The sequence below is a fragment of the Pocillopora damicornis genome, chromosome 6 (assembly GCF_964200805.1).
Source record: "Pocillopora damicornis chromosome 6, jaPocDami1.2, whole genome shotgun sequence".
NCBI lineage: Eukaryota > Metazoa > Cnidaria > Anthozoa > Scleractinia > Pocilloporidae > Pocillopora > Pocillopora damicornis.
In genome coordinates, this window is record NC_142675.1 from 12,056,448 (window position 1) to 12,071,755 (window position 15,308).

General features: G+C 37.6%; 1 protein-coding gene across 1 annotated transcript; it reads right to left on the minus strand.

Annotated features, from left to right (window-relative positions):
* Positions 1-895: 895 nt before the first annotated feature.
* On the minus strand, positions 896-14,651 carry LOC149043996 (opioid-binding protein/cell adhesion molecule-like). Its single transcript, XM_089210815.1, has 3 exons — positions 14,503-14,651; positions 8,476-8,829; positions 896-1,209 (listed from the first exon to the last, which is right to left on the minus strand). The coding sequence occupies exons 1-3, from the start codon at positions 14,558-14,560 to the stop codon at positions 896-898; spliced, it is 726 nt and encodes a 241-aa protein (XP_089066941.1). The 5' UTR covers positions 14,561-14,651.
* Between the last annotated feature and the right edge of the window lie 657 nt (positions 14,652-15,308).

The following is a 15,308-nucleotide window of genomic DNA, read 5'->3' on the forward strand; positions in this document are numbered from 1 at the left end:
TAAAATGTGATCTAATATTTTGAAACATGAATCACAGCTGAGAGGGTATTTTCGCTGACTCACTGCTACAATTTAGCTCTTAAGGGATGACATGATGGTAGTGTCAGACCGGTGCACATGGTGTCTCTCAGATAATTGTTTAAAATACAATTCTTCAGTATGGTAATATCTACAGGTGATTTTTCTTTTTTCATCTCCCCCTGAAAGTACACATTTTCATTTCAAAGTCTCCACCATGTGCAAGAATATAATCACTGAGATATTTGGGATATCCATCAGTTGACTGTTAAATTGAATGAAGTTTTGTCATCTAAAGCATTATTAAACTCTTGTATTGCATAAAGTTTTTGTCCTCTAAGGGTCTCTAAAATTGACATGTACATGAGATATAAGATGATCATTATTCGGAAAAAAAAACTTCCCCTTTGCTGCGTGTTTGGTGATTACAGCTCTCTCCTCCTATTAAATTTTGCTTCAATCCTATCTTTTGTTTCATTGTTGCTTGTCTTTTTTTTTCGGTCTTTTATATCACTTTGTCAAGTTACTATCAGATTATTCCAGACAATAAGTTAAATGGCAGTGCCATTCTGAGTTGAGGAACGTTTGATTATATAGGATGCTAACATTAAATTGAAATGTTAAGTCATTTTACTTGATTTTTTTAACATTGATACAGTGTCCGTGCTTCAAAATTGAAATCTCTTATTTCTACTGGAGCATCATCAAGGGTTTTGTACTTCTACACTGGTACAACATTCAGAAATGCTTTAAAATAAGAGCAAGCTCTATACACCGGTCTTACCATAATTTAAAGAATCCCATCTTAAACACTGAAAAAAAAGTTATCAGTATATAACATCATAATTTCTCTGCAAATACAGCTAGGTCACATAAATTAAGCAAAGTAAATAAGGATTAAAGATACTTGTAGTTGATAGTACAAGGTGTACTCACAAAGCACATTGATGGAGATTGTACTGTTCACTGGATTTGGAACCCCATTGTCTGCAATACAGCGGTATGTCCTACTATAAGTTCTGATGATATTTGATATATGCCAGGGATTTCCAACAAACAGCACTTCATCCTCTGACACTCTGGTCCAGGTGATGTTTGGAGGTGGTTTACCACTTGAATTGCAAAACAAAGACAGATTGGAACCCTCATTCACAGTCTTGTTGTCACTATATGACGTCATCCTTGGTGGAACTTGAAGGAAAGAATACGACGATGTATGACTTTGGTATAAATTCACTATTACAAAGAAAATATCATTCAAAGTAACTATAATTTTAAAAGGTAGTGGCAAACAACTAAAGTAAATATATATTTTATGCTATGCAATAGCGGTCGTATTCAAGCAGTTACCATGTCTTCTAGCTTTACTTTGCTTCATCTGGATTATATATCATGCATATTAAGCAATAAGAAGTACTATTCAAAATTTACTTCTCTTGAAATTTTCCCCGCTTACCTTGGCTACACTGTAAAATGTAAATTTTTGCTATAGTGCATGATATAAATTTTTGTTTTTTTTATTTTTACAGCAGCAGAAGGCTGAGAAGAGAAGAAAATTTGTACCAAGGAAGTATGTGACCATCAAAGGGACGGTGAGGGGAGGAGGTGAACCATGGAAATTTACCACCTAAAGATTGTCATTCTGTTAGGAAACTCCTTTGGCCACAGACAGAGTTTCTGATTGGTCAGTTTAGCTCTACCTGTCAATCACAAGCCAAACGGCTTCATTTCCCTATCGCTGGAAAAGAATGATGGTCGACTCTGTTGAAGTTGAATTTTTTTAATTTTTAGCCTGCGTGCAACTACCCCCTGCAGTTGTAAAGCCTGATTGTTTTTTTCTTTTGAGGGGGGGTGGGGGCAGGGGACAGCTGAGCACAGGCTAGAAGCAGTTTTCAAGTGTTCATCAGAACATGCTGTGTCTCATGCATTACTAGCAGGGCAAAAGGATGCACTTTCTAGACTATCTCCTATTAACCCTTTACACGATAACATCAGTATGCATATTCTCCATACTGTTCTCCATACATTTCCAAAGAGGCTGATAAGGAGAATTTGTTTAACATTCAAGAACTGTTTTAGTTAGTGATCATCTCCTCTATTCTCATGGCTTTTATGCTTGATTCAGGGGTGATTCAGTAAGGAGAAATTGGATGCAAGTCACTCTTGGGGCTAAAGGGTTAAGATCTCCTGTCACTGTTACTAAATGGGAAAAGGCCAATATTTTCAGATGGTTATGTGCATCAAAAAAAAATCAAAGTTTGACTTGTAAACCTTTCAGTGCAGTAATTGTTATTTATCCAATTCGACTATGAATTGCAATAAAATTGAAGAAACATTGCTCATGGAAATAACAGCAACTTCATTCACTGATTATCATTTTGGAGATATAGAAAATGGCAAATACTTGCGCCCACAGAGGAGCTTTGATGCTTTGTTGACGCCATTTTTTTCCTCGCTGAAAAAAGCTGCCTCATAGTTTCACTCATTGGCTTTGCTTGAGTTTGTTGTTGTTGGAAGATAGTGCCTCTAGTTTTTAAATATGTGTAAACTTATTTTGATCGGTTATCCCTTCATTTCCGGAAATGCAGTGACAGATTACCATTTAAGAGCGACGGTCAGGAAATATCGACCATTGAGTGGCAAGAGTTGAAAAATGAATTTCGCTTATTTTCTGACTATAAAAAGCTACTAAGAATAGAAGAAATTTAATGTATTTCTTTTTCTTCCGGAGCGCTTTAATTCTGAGAAAACTGAGAAAAACGAATTTGACCCGCGACGATCCCGAAAGGTCCCGCAAGCAAATGTGAAATTGATATTTTAAACTGACTTTTGGTCTTCAAGGAAAAACGATTCAAAGGATCATGAGTGAGTGCCGTACTTTCCCAGAAACTACATGACTTATCTTTATTTTTGTTCATAAATAGCAAACAACGCGCAGGAAAGTGCTATATTTTCAAACGTGAAAAATCCCGCAAATACCTCCTTAATTCAAATGTTTTTTTCACTATGTCGTATAATTCAGATTCTCCTTTTAACTATGTCATTAGAGGGATTTAGGGTTGTCCTCTATAATATGTTAGAATCAGCACGGGTTTCCTTTACAGCGCCTCACGCGAAGGTTTTGAAATGACAGTAATTTATTCAAATGTTTTACAACGACTGAGTAAACAATTCTTGTTGCGTGACCGTAACGTCAAGCGGAGGTTTTACACAGCAGGCCGGAATATACACGAAAGCGTACTGAAAACGATTCTAGTGTGAGCTTTTCGTCCTTTTTTATTGAAAAAAAGGCAATCGGCCGAAGAGGGGTTATTTTTTATCATTGTTAAGGTGAAAGTTTTCCTTTTCAGTGTAAGATGTTTTCCCCGATAAATATCAGGATGTAATTTGATTAGCTCTCGGCTAACCTGTTTAACTTTTATACTTGTTTTTTTCGCTTCCTTTGGTTTCAGAAAAATCGGAACAGAAAGAAAAAAATCATAGATGCTTTTTAAATTGATATCATTTATTGTGAGGATTCATTTTTATTATTTGTTAAAGAAATGACAGAGTTGGCTAAAGCTCGAAGCAGTTTACTAGCCGTGGTAAATTGAATTAGTCAATTAAATGCAAAGAGGAAAAATTTAATTAGCGAAGTTGGAGTGAATTTATTTTGCCAGCTTTGTGTCATCATGGACGTTAAGTACTCTTTTAGCTCCTTTGTCGGCGGTTCTTGTTCTTATGACCCCAGAGATAGGAGCAGATCAACTGAGAATATTCCATTTCTGAACTGCAAAAGAGACATCGCGGGTCATAAGTCTTCCTTGTCAATAACTGACGTACAAACCGAAATCGAACTTATTTTTGGAAGAGTATCTACATCCTTTTCTTCGGAGTTAGACCTTTCGGAATTAACAATTTGTCCCCGGCACTGCTCATCCCTCGGTATTGGGTGGCGTCGAGGATCGAATCTGTGCCGAGTTCCTCCGCCAATCTCGAAGCACGGCGGACAAGCCCAAAAAAAACGCAAAGGCAAAAAGAGGACTCGGCAAAAGTGCTTGTTATTTGATATGGAAGAAACTGGGAATTTTTATGCCAGTTGGTTCAGGTATGTATACATCATTTTTCATCTTTTTCAACCAAACAGACCAGCTCTAAAATGGCGGTCCAATGTGACACTTCAATTAAAGCACTTTGTAAGCACTTTTCTTTTTTTTTATTTTGACTTTTTCAATAATTAAGTAGCCGTGACGGTCGCAAATTCAATAGCCTTTGTTTATTTACGTGTTTCTTTTCCTTTCATTATTCTAACATTTTATATTAGTGATTGTAGCAGCAAAAAGGTAAATTTAGAAGCCTTCACCGGACTCCTAAAATTACAGCTTTTTAAAGCAGATTCCCTGATGGCCTATAGATAGTTACAATGAGACTCAGCCCCTAAAGGGTACCTTAATCAGGCTTCAGGTATATCAAAGGGTAGGGAATTGAAGAGTTGAAGTATATGAAAGGGCAGGAAAATCTATTATTTAAGTTTTTTAAAACAGGTTCCCTTGCTTGTGTAAATTAAGACCGTAGTTGTTCAGAATGGTGATTATATCGTATCAGCAAAAACCTGTATTTTCCATCGATTCACTCAACAGGTATTTGTCGCAACTGCCGAGTTAATCTTGACATGCAGAAAATACTTCTGTAAGTTCTGAACTGGCACTCAATGGAAATAGTGTTATTAACAGTGACACCAAACAAGGCCCGCGGGGCAAAAAAGATAAAAAAAAAAAAAAAATGGATAGGGACCTTATCATCACAAAGTCTGCATGAGCGGACCCCGTTTCCTTGCTGCCTTTCCTTAAAATGTAACGAATAAGGATAGAGAGCACAAATTAACCGATTTCGTAGACCTCAAACTGTGTGCTGGTATCCAAGAAAACAATGCCATATACTTAGTTTGTACTTTCTACGTCAGTTTTTCCTGAGTTCCGCAGATAATGAAGAGGTTTAATACCCCGTGCATTTTATGTCGCCTTTGCGTCTGCACACAGTTTAAATTTATTCAGCGGATTTTCTATTTTTATCCTCACCAAAATCTGAGAACTTGAAGCAGTGGCAACAAGTTAAAGACCACGTAGTCCGCGATGGTAAGCTGAGGCCAAATTGTTCTTTTAAGAATAAAGCGTTCATTTAAAAAAAACTGCATTTTTGCTTCCACTTGCCCCCACCTACACACACGCATCCCTCCACTTTATACCGCCAGGGATACAAGTTCTTGTGATTTTCTCAAGGTTAAGAATACGGTGAATAACGCCCAGAAAAACGCTTCGGGTTTCCAATAAACCACTCTGGGTTCCTCTACCACTCGCTTTAAAGTTCGTACTTATTTGTCATAATGAAAGGTATTTTATGCAATAAATTAGGCACTTTTTATCATAAATGAAGGCAGCAAAAAAGGTCTTATTTTTGGTCCATAATAAAGGCAACAAAGATCAGGAGGGATTATTGATCTTTGTCTAAGTGTTGGTTAACTTTGATAATTACGTACCCAATTAATTTTTTTTAATACAGTTTACGTTATATTTATTTTGCGCCCTTGTCTAGGGCGTGATGTGTAACCTTCGAATTGCTGCAAGTACTCCTTGTTCGGTGGTAGCACATGACTTACTAGAGCAAGAAACGTCATTATATTTACCATCAACCCTCCTAGAAGAAACCGAGACAAGCACTACAAGAATGAAGTCGGAAGAACCTATTGACCACCTTAACAGTTTCTTAAGAAGTCGAGACGTTAGTCCTATTAGGTACACCCTAAAGACACCTTGGAACGATGCCAGTGGAAGGACCAGACGACTGCATGAGCGCATAGCCAAGCAAGCGGTTTCAGCTGTTCTTGGTGAAATAGCGCCTAATGATCCAGATCTTCTCTGGGAATCTATTATGTCCTCAAAACAAAATGAAACTGGAAATCACACTTGTTCTAGTGGTTTGGATAAAGAATTGATGTACACGCTGGCAAACTGCTACAAAAGCAGCCACAAGGCAAAAAACAAGATTATTATTCAAATATCCCTCATGCAAATACTTTGCGCAATTTTTGCCCGAGTCTGCATAACTATCCCTTTTAAAACAGCATGTGGCTTGTACGTGATTAAGCGGTACACAAATCTCGTTTTATCCAAACAAAATGAAAAAGAATTGTCGGAAATTTCCCAGGTATATTTAAGAGCCGGATGAAAGGAATTGACGGCGGTTATAAATTGAGTGAGCTCCTCTTTGGTAGAGGAGGTAGCGCCGATGCAATCGTCAATGTAACGGCCGTAGAGTTGAGGTTTTGGGCCGTGGTATTGGCTAAAAAATTGATGTTCGATAAAACCTACAAAAAGATTGGCGTAGCTGGGTCCCATTTTAGTACCCATGGCCACGCCACGCCACGCCATTCTTTGGCTTTTCTAGACATCAAAATTTCAATTGAAGGCAACGGCTTATGTACTAGTGTTTACTACAAACCTACAGATTCACATAGTTACTTGTTGTATTCATCCTCACATCCATCACACGTCAAGAACTCCATACCTTTTTCACAGTTTCTCAGACTTCGTCGTTTATGTAGTGACGACTCTGATTTTTCCGAAAAATCAGAGGCAATGTGCCAGTTTTTCGATAAACGCGGCTATCCTGTTTCTGTCGTTCAAGCGGGCTACCACCGTGCCCAACAAATCGATCGACAGGCAGCACTACAAACGGCTGAGAAGGAAAACACTGACCGCATTCCATTTACTCTTACATTTCACCCTCACAACCACGCAGTTAAATCTATCATTCTTAAAAATTTTAAATTACTCCAAAACGATTCAGAGACTGGCACTATCTTTTCGCAACCCCCACTTATTTCATTCAAACGTGACAAAAACATAGGCAACTTTTTAGTCAGGAGTTCATTTCAAACCAATGACCAATCTGGAACTTTTAAATGCGCTCGCTCACGATGCAAAACTTGTCCTTTCATTCACAACGTACAGAAAATATCGGGACCCAAAAGATCTATTAAGATCATTGATCACTTTACGTGTACCTCCGCCAATGTTATTTACTGCATAACTTGCACTTATTGCAATAAGTTATACATCGGCGAGACAGGAAGACGACTGGGTGACCGATTCCGAGAACACCTTCGCGATGTGGAAATAAATGACAAGGACGCATCCAAGCCAGTCGCTAGACACTTTAATCTTCCTTATCATTCTAAACAGCATATGGCAGTTTGCGGCCTTTCCTTACATCTAGGCAGTTCGGAAAGCCGTAAAACACTAGAACAAAAATTTATATTTCAAATCGGCACCCTTAATCCCCACGGAATCAACGAGCGCTTTTCATTCAACTAATTTATTCCTGTTTTTTCGTCATCATATTCCCACCAATGGCGTAGCTCCACTTTCTACATATAAATCCATACACAACCCACAATTCCTCTAATCGCTCTGACGAAGGGCTAACGCTCGAAACGTCAGCTTTTTTACTCTTTACGGTGGCTAATTTACGTTTTCAACCCAGTTGTTAACACTAAATTACCTTCTATACTCTCCCACCGACGCAGCACCACAGTTTCTTTAGAAACTTACCCCTTCATCCTTATGCACCGATCTGATTGGTGCGAGATACATGCCCAAATGTAGTGCCTTGATTCGTGTGAGCAACATACTATTCGATACGTTAACATGGAGTTACTTTTTTATAAAAGAGAGTTAGCTAAAAAGCGTTTGGCAAATTACATACCACAACCTCGTTCTTTTCTATGGAGTATGTGACTGTTGAAGTATGTGTTTTAATTTCATTTTATTTAAAAATTCCGGGGAGAACATCTTGATATCTTAATGCTTTTAGTTTAAATGCACGACCCTATAAGCGGCAACGCTTTAATCACCATCGTGTTGAAATAAAAGTTGTTGTTGTTGTTGTTGTTGTTGTTGTTAATCTAAAATTTGCCTTACATTGCACATTAGATCAAACCAGCCCGACGGTGCTTTTTGGATTTCCTTTCTTCCATTTTTAATCTAATTAACAGTCCTGAATGACTTCTTATGAGCGTGAGATAATATATATTGTTAACAGCAAAAACTTCGATCTTGCCAATTCAATCTGATATTCCAAAAAGAATCAAGCAAAACCCGGAAACTAGTATAACTGTACATTAACGCGTGGTGTGATTTCATATTTCCTGTGAGCCACACAAAAACAAACACTTTCTAAAGCAAGGCGTGAAGTCCAAAAGATAATATGTTAATTTCACCATTGTTTTCTTTATACTAAGATATGTGTGCATATCGGCTATCTGCCAAGCTTGCTGGGATGCACCCTAGATGTGGGTTTTTCAAAACCGAGCCAAAAAAAAAATGATACTCAAAAACAGCTATTTTGGCAACTTCTGCAACGATAAATATTCATTTCAAAATGAGCCATCCAAAGTATCTGACTTGCACGATTTCTCACCTGTAATTTCAAGTCGTATCATATATTTCCAAGTGTTGATGGTAGTCTGAACCGTATACTGAATAGTAGCATCTTCTATCTCACTGACATTCTTAATTATCAAAGTTGCCACTTCTTCACTATCAACAGCAAAACGATCGTCATTTATCGTTGTTACCAAACCTATTAATGCAATCTGAACTCCATCCATAATCCAACTTTTTGATGCCACTAATTCACCAGTTCCTAGTGTGTAGTTCCACCTCAATGCCACATTAGTACTTCCATTCAACACTGAAAACTCGATTGTTCGTGCGTCATTTGCGTCAGTTGGAGTCCAGGCTGGTGGAGGAGCCGTCCAAGTGAAAGATTCAGCTTTCAAGTAAAATCGAAACAGGAAAGAAATTCGAGCGTTAGAAGGAATTGTAATATGATCGGTATGATAGCAGGCATTGCAAGTGAAAGATTCAGCTTTAAATTGAACCAAAGTAATAGCTGTTGAAAGAACTAATTATTTCATCGGCCTGAGCTATTTATTTACTTAGTAGATGGCAATTTCCCATTCAAATTTTGTTATTGCTCTTGTTAGTAATCATATGCCGTTAGGATTACCAGTGTGAAAGTTTGGCGGTAAAATGTGATATACCACAAATCTTTTGAGATTACCTTCTATTAAGAATAATACCAATATTACATGATACCTTTTAATAATATCATCATAGAACGAACCTGCTGGCAGGAGTTTGTACTGCAGTTCAAACGTCATATCAGGCCGCAGCTCGGTCAAAACGTTAAAACTTAAAGCTACGCTACAACAGCAGCTGATTAATAGGCCTTACTCGAGTCAAACTTTAAATAAATAAGGAAAAGCTAACTATTGAAGAGAAGGTTCTACTTTCATATTCAAAATATCTTGGGTTGCATCAACTTTTCTCCCTTGGGGCAAAATTTTGGGAACAAGGAATTCACTCTAAAGTTTGTTGCTATTAGAAAGGTTACCTCTTGGTCCACTCAACCAGCATATTCGAAATATCATGAGCTACAATCACTAAAGAGGACACAAACGGTGAATTGACGCATGAAATAATCGTTTGCACAGTTATATGTTTCTCGTGGTTAAAAAGGTCAAGCGAGGAAACGCCATAAAGCTGCTTGCGTCGCAGGTCTCAGAAATTTTGGACAGTTACATTCGAGATGAGTGCCGCATTTGGATAATTTGAGGTACGCTGACCCTATAACCACCAATATGAAGGAAGGAGAAATAAAATTCAGGTCAATATCTCTAGACTAGAAGTGGATTTCTGTATAACCTCACACCCTCATGTTTAAATTAAAATCAGGACGGTAAATAGGTAAGCTCCCTTTTTTTCTCTGTTGCGTACAGAAACGCGGTATTTTTGCATTAAACTTGAATTAACAGTGGTAATTGAACTTAGTGGAGTACATTTTGGTCTGAAAAAAGGTATTATTCCCTGCCTCTCCGACTAGGTTTGCTTCTATCCTCAAGGTCGTGCTATTGTCCACAGTTCAAATATTCGGGGTTGGTTCAAAGGCCGACATTTTTGCCCTAGTAGATGGAGTTTTCAAACATTACAATTCAAAGTAGCGTCTATCATCGGGCGGCAAGCTAAAGTGATCTTAGCTTGTTTATTCTTCTTTTCGCCCCATCTTTAATTAAAATACACCCTCAGGGGCCTATCGAATGCAAAGAAAGTATGCTGAAGAATACTTAACTGGAAAGAGAGGCCTTCAAACTCTTAAAAACGACCGTGAAACAGTCCCAACCATCGATATAGAACTATTTTGTTGGACCGAACGCAAAAACAAACATCAATCTAGTTTTTCCTTCTTTCTGCAAAGGAAGAGAGGACTTGCACAAGAATACTCAACTGGGAATCAAAGGGCTTTAAAGTCTTAAAATGGAAGATGACAACAGTCCCATAAATAGATAGTCCCATAAATAGATATGGAAATATTTTGATGCGCCGCGTAAGCATATTTAATTATTTTCAAGTTGATTTTCGCATATCCGTTTGGCTGTCATTTTACGCATATTTGGCAGGTGATTAACCATGTTTTGAGTTTTTACAGATGTCATCGGGTTTAACCTTTTTTTTTTGTTATGCAACTACCTCGTGAGGTATTTCGTTCCTGATTCGGCCGCGTTAGTCTTATTAGTCAGAATTTTAACGCACAGTTAGATTTAATTACGATTTGGTATATATTTTGAAATTTAACATATAGAATGGGTATGAATGAAAAAGCTGCTGTTAATGATGTGAACTCTGAACATCCTCGAGATTGAACCAGCAAGTGCTTCGGGCCTCGAAGGGGCGAGGCTTTAGCCCAGCTCCGAAGGGCCAGATCATCGAGAGCAGCTAGCTGTTCTCGTTGCAAGTGTTAAAGCAAAGGAAATGACTGGTGTATCTCTCAACCAGGATTTAGTCAAGGAGCCTACTGAATAAGATGCTGAAAAGTACTTCAAGAGATATGAAGCTTTGTTGTCTTCAAAGGCTTGCGGTGCAATGGCTGATACGTTTCTTCAGCTCTCTTGTAACATTTTCTCTTTGCTGATGAAGGAAAGCTTCTGAAGGACTTCATGGTAAAGAGGAAACTCAGAATGACTGTCGGTGGATTGAGTTTAAAGTATGGAGGGTACATGGCAATCGCAAGTGCTGCTCTTCTCAATGCCAAAAATGTTGAAGTGCCCTTAGTCAATGATAAGGGAAAGGATAGTAATTGTGAAGAAGCTGGTCAAGTTCTTATTCAAGTACTTTAATATGAACCTGATAAGAACTTTGTGTAAGAACTTGAATAACAACTTGATAAGAACTTGAATAAGACCTTGATAGTAAAGAGAAAACTCGGAATGATTGTCGTTGGATTGAGTCTATAGTATGGAAGGTACATGGCAATCGCAAGTGCTGCCAAAAATGTTGAAGTGCCCTTAGTCAATGATAAGGAAAAGGATAATATTTGTGAAGAAGCTGATTTAGTTCTTATTCAAGTACTTTAATAAGAACCTGATATGAACTTGTGTAGGAACTCGAATAAGAACTTAGCACGAACTTGAAAAAGTTGATAGGAACTTAAAATTATATATTAACAAATAAAATGGATAGTAAAGAACCTAAGATTGAAGAAGCACCGATTAGCCTTCGGTCAGGCCTTGTAGAGGCTCAACAGGTGACTTCAATTGATAAAAATAAGACGAAACAAAAAAACAGAAAAAACAAAGGCGTGTTGCAGCTGGCAAAAAAAACTTGTTGAACACAACAGGAGAGTGAGAGAAGAAAAAATGAAAGGAGGTTCAAAGCAGTTCGAAGATCCAAAGGATCCTGGCACCACAGGTGCAAGCTATGGAGCTAGAACCATCATCATCACTCTCACCTACTCAAATTCATTCACTCACTGGCTGGACTGCTCTATAAATAGAGAATAATAAATGGGCGCGCGTAGATATGGAATTTCTCTTCGAGTGTTTCACTCGATAGCTCACGATTGAGGGCAGCAAACGAGTGAGATGTCGGGTTGAACACGAGAAGAGAAAGTCCATATCTACAAGCAACCATGTATTATTTTGTTTATCATATGAACACAATAGCCCTTTACTGAGAAGAAAAGCCGACTTCATTAATGAATGAAAATAAATGAATTGATATATCCTCGAATAACAATTGTAGAGTGTGTTGGCGCTAACTCTTAAGATGGAAAAATGCATTGAATCATGATCAAAAAAACAACAATGCTCGTAATTTTCAGTGTACAAAACTCCCATATATTGACTTTGTCCGGTAAACGACCAAAATCGGCCGGTGGCAAATCTTCCAGTTATCGATTTTCATTCTCAGCCGAGAGAAATCCTAACACCAAAGCCACTGAATACGTAACTTTCGGTTTTTCTTTTGGTATATTGGTTTCCTTCCCCTTCTAAGAACGTTTGAACCTTACAGTCTGTCAGCCATACGGATTTTTTCGTGTTTTAGCCGCCATAATTCGAGAAAGCTCCGACAAACAACTTGTCAAGTTATGGCGGCTGTCACTGCCCGTGTAGGAATTATGACCAGAAGTGGTGGTCACTGGAGATATTGGGCCTTAAAAAGGCCCTTATTTTTGGACTTTGTCCGAAGCAGAAAAAGTTCTATTTATTTTAGGGCGAGGTAAGGGAATTAATGAAATGAAAAAGTTAAAACAGTTCTATTATCTAAAAATTTGATTGATGTAGAACATGGCCCAGTAGATTGAATCTGCACATGGCGTTTTCGGTTGTCGCAGAAGCAGGGCAAAGTTAGCTAATTAATTATACTAAAGATATAACAAATGGGGGTTTTCCAAAAGGGATCTCATATCTCCCAGGAAATTGGAAATTTTGTCCTATCATTTTCTCATATTTATTATTCATTAAACTCAGCATTTGTGCCAAGTTGACAGTGATTAGAGCATTTATCACCCAGTTTTTTCGTAGAGACCCTCGTAATTTGCCAAATTTTAGCCGTTTCAAATGTTTAGAGTATCAATCCGTTCGTTCTAAAACCTCTGCCCTACGATAGTTTCAACTTTAAAATAGTTAAACTTTAAAATTTATCGAACTATTGATTTAATACGATAGGAGATAATTTGCATTATTCGGCGTCACGCTAACAAAATCACCAAAGCAAAGGAAGATAATAAATGCAGGATGATTTTATATCTCTTTCCTTTCTAACATCTCAGTCAAATCAGCTGGAGTTCTCAATGGCCTAGTCTGAACCTGATAAATATCAACCATGAAAGATAAAGTATTGTGTAGGTGTTTCTAAATAACCTTCTAATCACCTCCAAATAAAAACATATCAAAATTGACATGCTTTTTAATCCTTTATGATATCACACAATTTAGAAATACCAACGATCTTTTGCTGCGTACAGTTTGTTAGGAGGAGTAATCTTGTCGACTTTGGAAATTTTCAATATCGAAAGAGGTAAAAAGAGGGGCTATTTGCTGCTTTGAATATTAAGAGCTCTGAAATTTCTTCTTTTACGTATTTCCAGAACCATTGTGGTTTATTTACTTATTCCTAAATTTAGTTTGATGGACAAAGTTTGACGGAAAATTTTGCTCAGATACGAAATGCCCTTGACCGCTCTCACAGAGATTACTATTTCACTAGTATTTTAAGCATTCTTTAAGATTTAATTACGTCGATCGGACTTACTCCATCTAAGACACAATATTAATTCCATCAGCTTTTCCTAGCCTTAAACTTAAATTGCATGGAAAGAGATTGAACCTTTCAAATTTACAATTTAAGAGTTATGAACAAAGCGGAAAGTACGCATGGTATCGAAATTGCAAATGCAGTGCTGAAAATTAAATATTCAGGTTCATATATTTGTCAAAAAATTAACAGATCCTTTCAGGCTGACGCGCCTGTATTTTCTCCCCAAGCAGCAAAGGGTGATTCCAGCCGCATAAAGTAAAAACAACTGACTTGGAAGAAAACATCTGTGCTCAATAAGAATATCTAACAAATGCCAGACACTGAAATTGTCTAACTACAGAGAGCTTCTTAGTTACTCGCTGTTTTGGAAAATTTGCATTTCTGTATATTTAGTGACATGAAACAAATCAAGGTCATTTTAACAACGGCGCTGATGCGGAAATGTAAGGCTTCTAGATTGATCGAAAGAATAGTTTTGGAGAATATCCTCAGAAATGGTATTAAACTTAATTATCAATGAACATAATGTCACGGTTACTTACTTAAAAATACCTATGAAGCGTAATACTGGGAGAACTTTAGTCCAAAGCCGCTGCTTGATAGTTTCGATTTCCATGTTTATTAGGTTACCAATAGTAAATAAGGCTGACATTACTCGGTTATTTTCAATGGAAATTAATCGGTCCAAAATATGCATGCGATCTAATCACACAAGAATTGACATTCAGTCATTTATTTTTCTAGTGGTAAAACGATTAGGTATAATTGAGGAACGGTCCATTTGTACATCTGGTGCAATAAAATTTAGGCTTTATGCTGGTAACACAATTTTAGGACAACAACTTACCTGAGTAACCAACCACCAATACAAATGTAGTGAAATATGGGACGATGACAAACTTCATTCCAGCCAGTTCAGGAGACAAGGTGGATAAATGAGTTTGGTTTTACACTCGAACTCCCTTCGTCATCAAGTTATTTCCTCCTGCGTGACAACACAAAGATTATGTGATGTCAGTTACCCACAATTCCTTTGGCACTGAATAATAGTGCGAACCTTATGTATCACTTTTGATGAAAACTGATGAGCCACAACCGTATTGTAGTCATGTCGTTGGTGGGTGAGTAAGTAAGTGAGTCACTTTTCGTGACTTTTTGTGAAGCGATCAGCGTCTGTCCGCTGACAATATCAATAATGTTCAACAAGCGTTTAAGAATAACGTTTGTATGTGATTTGTGGCGCGTAAATGTCAGGAAGAATTAATATAGTATCCTTATTGTAGCTTTGCAGAGTACAAATAAACGCCTCCTTTATTGTAGACGTACGATTTGTGTCACTGGAAGTCACAGCAGCTAATGCATAGATCGTTCTCTTAGGGATCTCAAACAAGTGGGATGGAACACCATATCCATAGGGATTTGGGTATTCTAGAAACTCTAAGGCATAGGGTGGACAAGAAATAATCTCCTTAATTTGGTTTCTGCGGCTGCAATGTATTTAAAAACTAATTAAAGTGTCCATAACAACGAGAAAATATGAGAGTTACCAAGAACATTGTCTTATCGGATTCCAATAACAAAGTCGCTGCACTGGAAGAGTTTCTCATATATCTCTTGTGATTTGAGTATTCCTATTTCTTTCACGCTTGGGTT

Bases quoted from the DNA above. Each gene is read 5' to 3' on its own strand.
- LOC149043996 (XM_089210815.1), bottom strand. From the start codon at position 14,560: ATGAAGTTTGTCATCGTCCCATATTTCACTACATTTGTATTGGTGGTT. The intron at 8,830-14,502 runs GTAAGTTGTTGT...TTTACTTGAAAG, and splicing joins ATTGGTGGTTGGTTACTCAG to CTGAATCTTTCACTTGGACG. The intron at 1,210-8,475 runs GTGAGAAATCGT...CTTTCCTTCAAG, and splicing joins GATACGACTTGAAATTACAG to TTCCACCAAGGATGACGTCA.